Source organism: Rhagoletis pomonella, unplaced genomic scaffold (assembly GCF_013731165.1).
Source record: "Rhagoletis pomonella isolate Grant_MI unplaced genomic scaffold, Rhpom_1.0 Rhpom_scaffold_00013, whole genome shotgun sequence".
NCBI lineage: Eukaryota > Metazoa > Arthropoda > Insecta > Diptera > Tephritidae > Rhagoletis > Rhagoletis pomonella.
Window position 1 is genome coordinate 10,592,737 of NW_023458567.1, and position 2,897 is coordinate 10,595,633.

Genomic DNA, 2,897 nt, shown 5'->3' on the forward strand with positions numbered 1-2,897 from the left:
ATTTTATAATTTCATTGAGAATTGCAGAAAATTTTAAATGAAGTGCCCTTAGCGTGAAACATTCTAGTATCTTCTCACCCTTAGACAACATAATCGTTCACTAAATTAATGAATGAATGATCAGTTTGAGCTTTGACACTGTGTGCACTCAAGTAAGATCCTTAGAAAGCTTTTAGAAGCTTTTCACGCGGTATATGTTTTGGACATGTCTGCACTAAATACTGGTTTGAGCTTCGAAAGTTCATTTGTTTTATTTCAAACGATGACTAGCGCTTTCACTGTTTCTGTATGAGTTTCATTCCAGGTTAACAAGGACAATGAAATATTTGGCCTGAACGCGTCACAATGGAAGGTAATCATAGCAAAAGTAGACGCCAATAAAGTTACGCAGGAAGACCTCTTTTCGGCTATAGTGCGCTGGTACAAATACAATGCCGGCGTGCGACAACAAAACTTACCCGATGTCATTGGTTCGCTAAGGCTAGACGAATTCGAGACGGAATTTATTGAGAAGCAAATTAAACCATTACCCGGCTGTGAGCGCCTGGCCATAGAAGCGATTAAGAAACGTGGAGATTCCATCTCTTGGCTAGCTGTACAAAATTTCGGAGAAGTTAGTATGGCCTTAAATTCTTATGCGAATACAATTATTAAACAATTTTTGGATAATACAGGATTGGTTGGGTGTCAAGGATATATTACGTTTTAACCAAGCTAAGGAAATATGGGAGAAAGCTACCAGATTGGAAATAAAAAGATATGGCTTTGATACAGCTTTCATTGAAAATTGCTTCGTTTTTATTGGTGGTCGTAGTATTAATGGACCCAGTAAAGACGTTGTCAGCTATAATTTGCTAACTAAAGAATGGACTACACTATCATCAATGCAAGAACATCGTAGTAGTGTTTGTGTTGTCGTTTTGAATAAGTACATCTATGCAATTAGTGGAAAAAATAAAAGAGGCGATGCATTAACTAGTGTAGAAAGGTAAGCGATGTTCACTTCAGTGATGTGGTTGGTATGTACGAACACCTACATATCTACTCGTATGTGCCTGTAAATATAAAGTGAGCTTTAAAGTTCAAGGTTACTTGAGAAAACTGCCCTTAATCTTTTACTTAGATTCGATTGGTCAACTGGTAGATGGCAATATGTGGCTAATATGCCACGTTTTGCTGAAGCTGCTACAGTTTTAAATGGCGACATATATGCATTTGGCGATATAGACGTTGCACGCTATAATTCAGCTACCAACAGATGGGAGCAACGCAGGTCAATGTTGGATAGACGCTACTCACCAGCTGTAAGTATGAGCATTAATTTGTATTTGAGTGATTTTTGGTTTTGGCAGAGAGTAAAACTATCGAGGTAAATATATCGACGACATTGATTGTTATAGAAAACGATAACGATCAAGTTCTGAACTCATTGAAAACGACGAGCTACGGACCACAGCTTCCAATTTGTCATCTTCATTATCTAAACGCTTTCTCGTTGGCGACATGATTTCTTTGAACGCGGCAGTGACATCATGAATTTGTATGAGTTTGACATAAAAGAAGAGGAAGAACCTTATCTGTCACCAGAAAAATAGAAATAGATCTAATCTGGAAACAACCACAGCCGTCGCGTAGCCCGGTCGTCCCCAACATAATTATCTACATAAGAGTGCGTGTTAAAATAATTTGACAGCTGTGGTTTGTAGCTCGTCGTTTTCATTGTGTTCAGGCTATTAATGTTTAATAACGATACAAGAGTCGATTGCGATTAAATTGGTACAACTTACATTTGTCGAAGAGGGAAATTTCGAAGCACACGAGTTATAATTTAAATTTTGCTCTGAGAAGGTCTTCAAGTAATTTTTAAAGCCATGCAGCGCCCTCTTTTAAAATTGCCAAAGCGAGATATAGAGTAAAAAACAAGGCAATCAAGTTTGAATTACAAAAATAAGCATTTAGTGATTATTTTTCCTCCTGTGGCATTCGTTTTTACATTTCCCTCGAGGAAAGTCTATGTCCTTATTTCTCAAGGGTATTTTTGTGTTAGAACTTAATATCGCCCTTAATCTTTCATGAAATTCAATGATTGAGACCTCATTTAGAGTAAAGGAAGCCCGGGTACGTGCGACAAATTGTCAGGTTATTAAAATGGAGTTATTTCTTTAAGAAAAGTTTTCGGCGAATCCATCTCCATACTTTCCATAATACATACTCTGTAAAATTTAATGATTGAAACACCGAGGTTTAGGTAAATAATATAAAGTTGTAAAAGGTTGCCACCATTTTAAATTTTGATATGCATATATTAGGTAAAATGTTTCGACTAGTTTTACGAATGAAAGGCATTTAAATAAACTCTAATTCAGAAATAATAATTTGGAAGAGGGTTGCCAACTATATAAAAATTTAAAGCTCTTTACATATAAAACAAAATTGCTTATGTAAGACCGAGCGTAACTCTTGAACGGATCCCCGATGTGAGCTGTATTTTTTGTTGTTGAAAAATTGAAAATTTCGGAAAAATTGATTTTCCATAGATATAAAATTTTGATCGTATTGCTACATTTCAATTTTAAAATTGCATCAATGTTAACTTTTGCGGTCATGGCTCGATTGCTGCGAAGATAGTTGGAATTCCTCGAAAATAGGGGTATTCACCAAATTGAGCAAGTGTCGTGACCTGGTACTCGGGTAAAAGAGCTGATTAGCTCAAAACAACGAAAGTTGTCAAAGTTGCTGCTTGAGCTAATCTGCTCTTTTGCCCGAGTGCCAGGCCAATTTCTCAATTGGTTGAATATCCCTAATGTAAATTCATTGTTCGAAAACCATTATGAGGCCGATCAGATCAACTTTTTTTTTACTAAATAATTTCATTTCATTTCATTTCATTTCATTTA

At 36.1% G+C, this 2,897-nt stretch overlaps 1 protein-coding gene across 1 annotated transcript in view; it reads left to right on the plus strand.

Moving 5' to 3' along the window:
• The first annotated feature begins 205 nt into the window (after positions 1-205).
• LOC118748346 (kelch-like protein diablo) overlaps positions 206-2,897 on the plus strand; it is a 12,457-nt gene continuing 9,765 nt past the window's right edge. Inside the window, exons 1-4 of the mRNA XM_036482719.1 lie at positions 206-224; positions 294-613; positions 675-988; positions 1,124-1,304. Coding sequence (XP_036338612.1) covers positions 206-224; positions 294-613; positions 675-988; positions 1,124-1,304 — 834 coding nt within the window. The remainder of the gene's footprint in view (positions 225-293; positions 614-674; positions 989-1,123; positions 1,305-2,897) is intronic.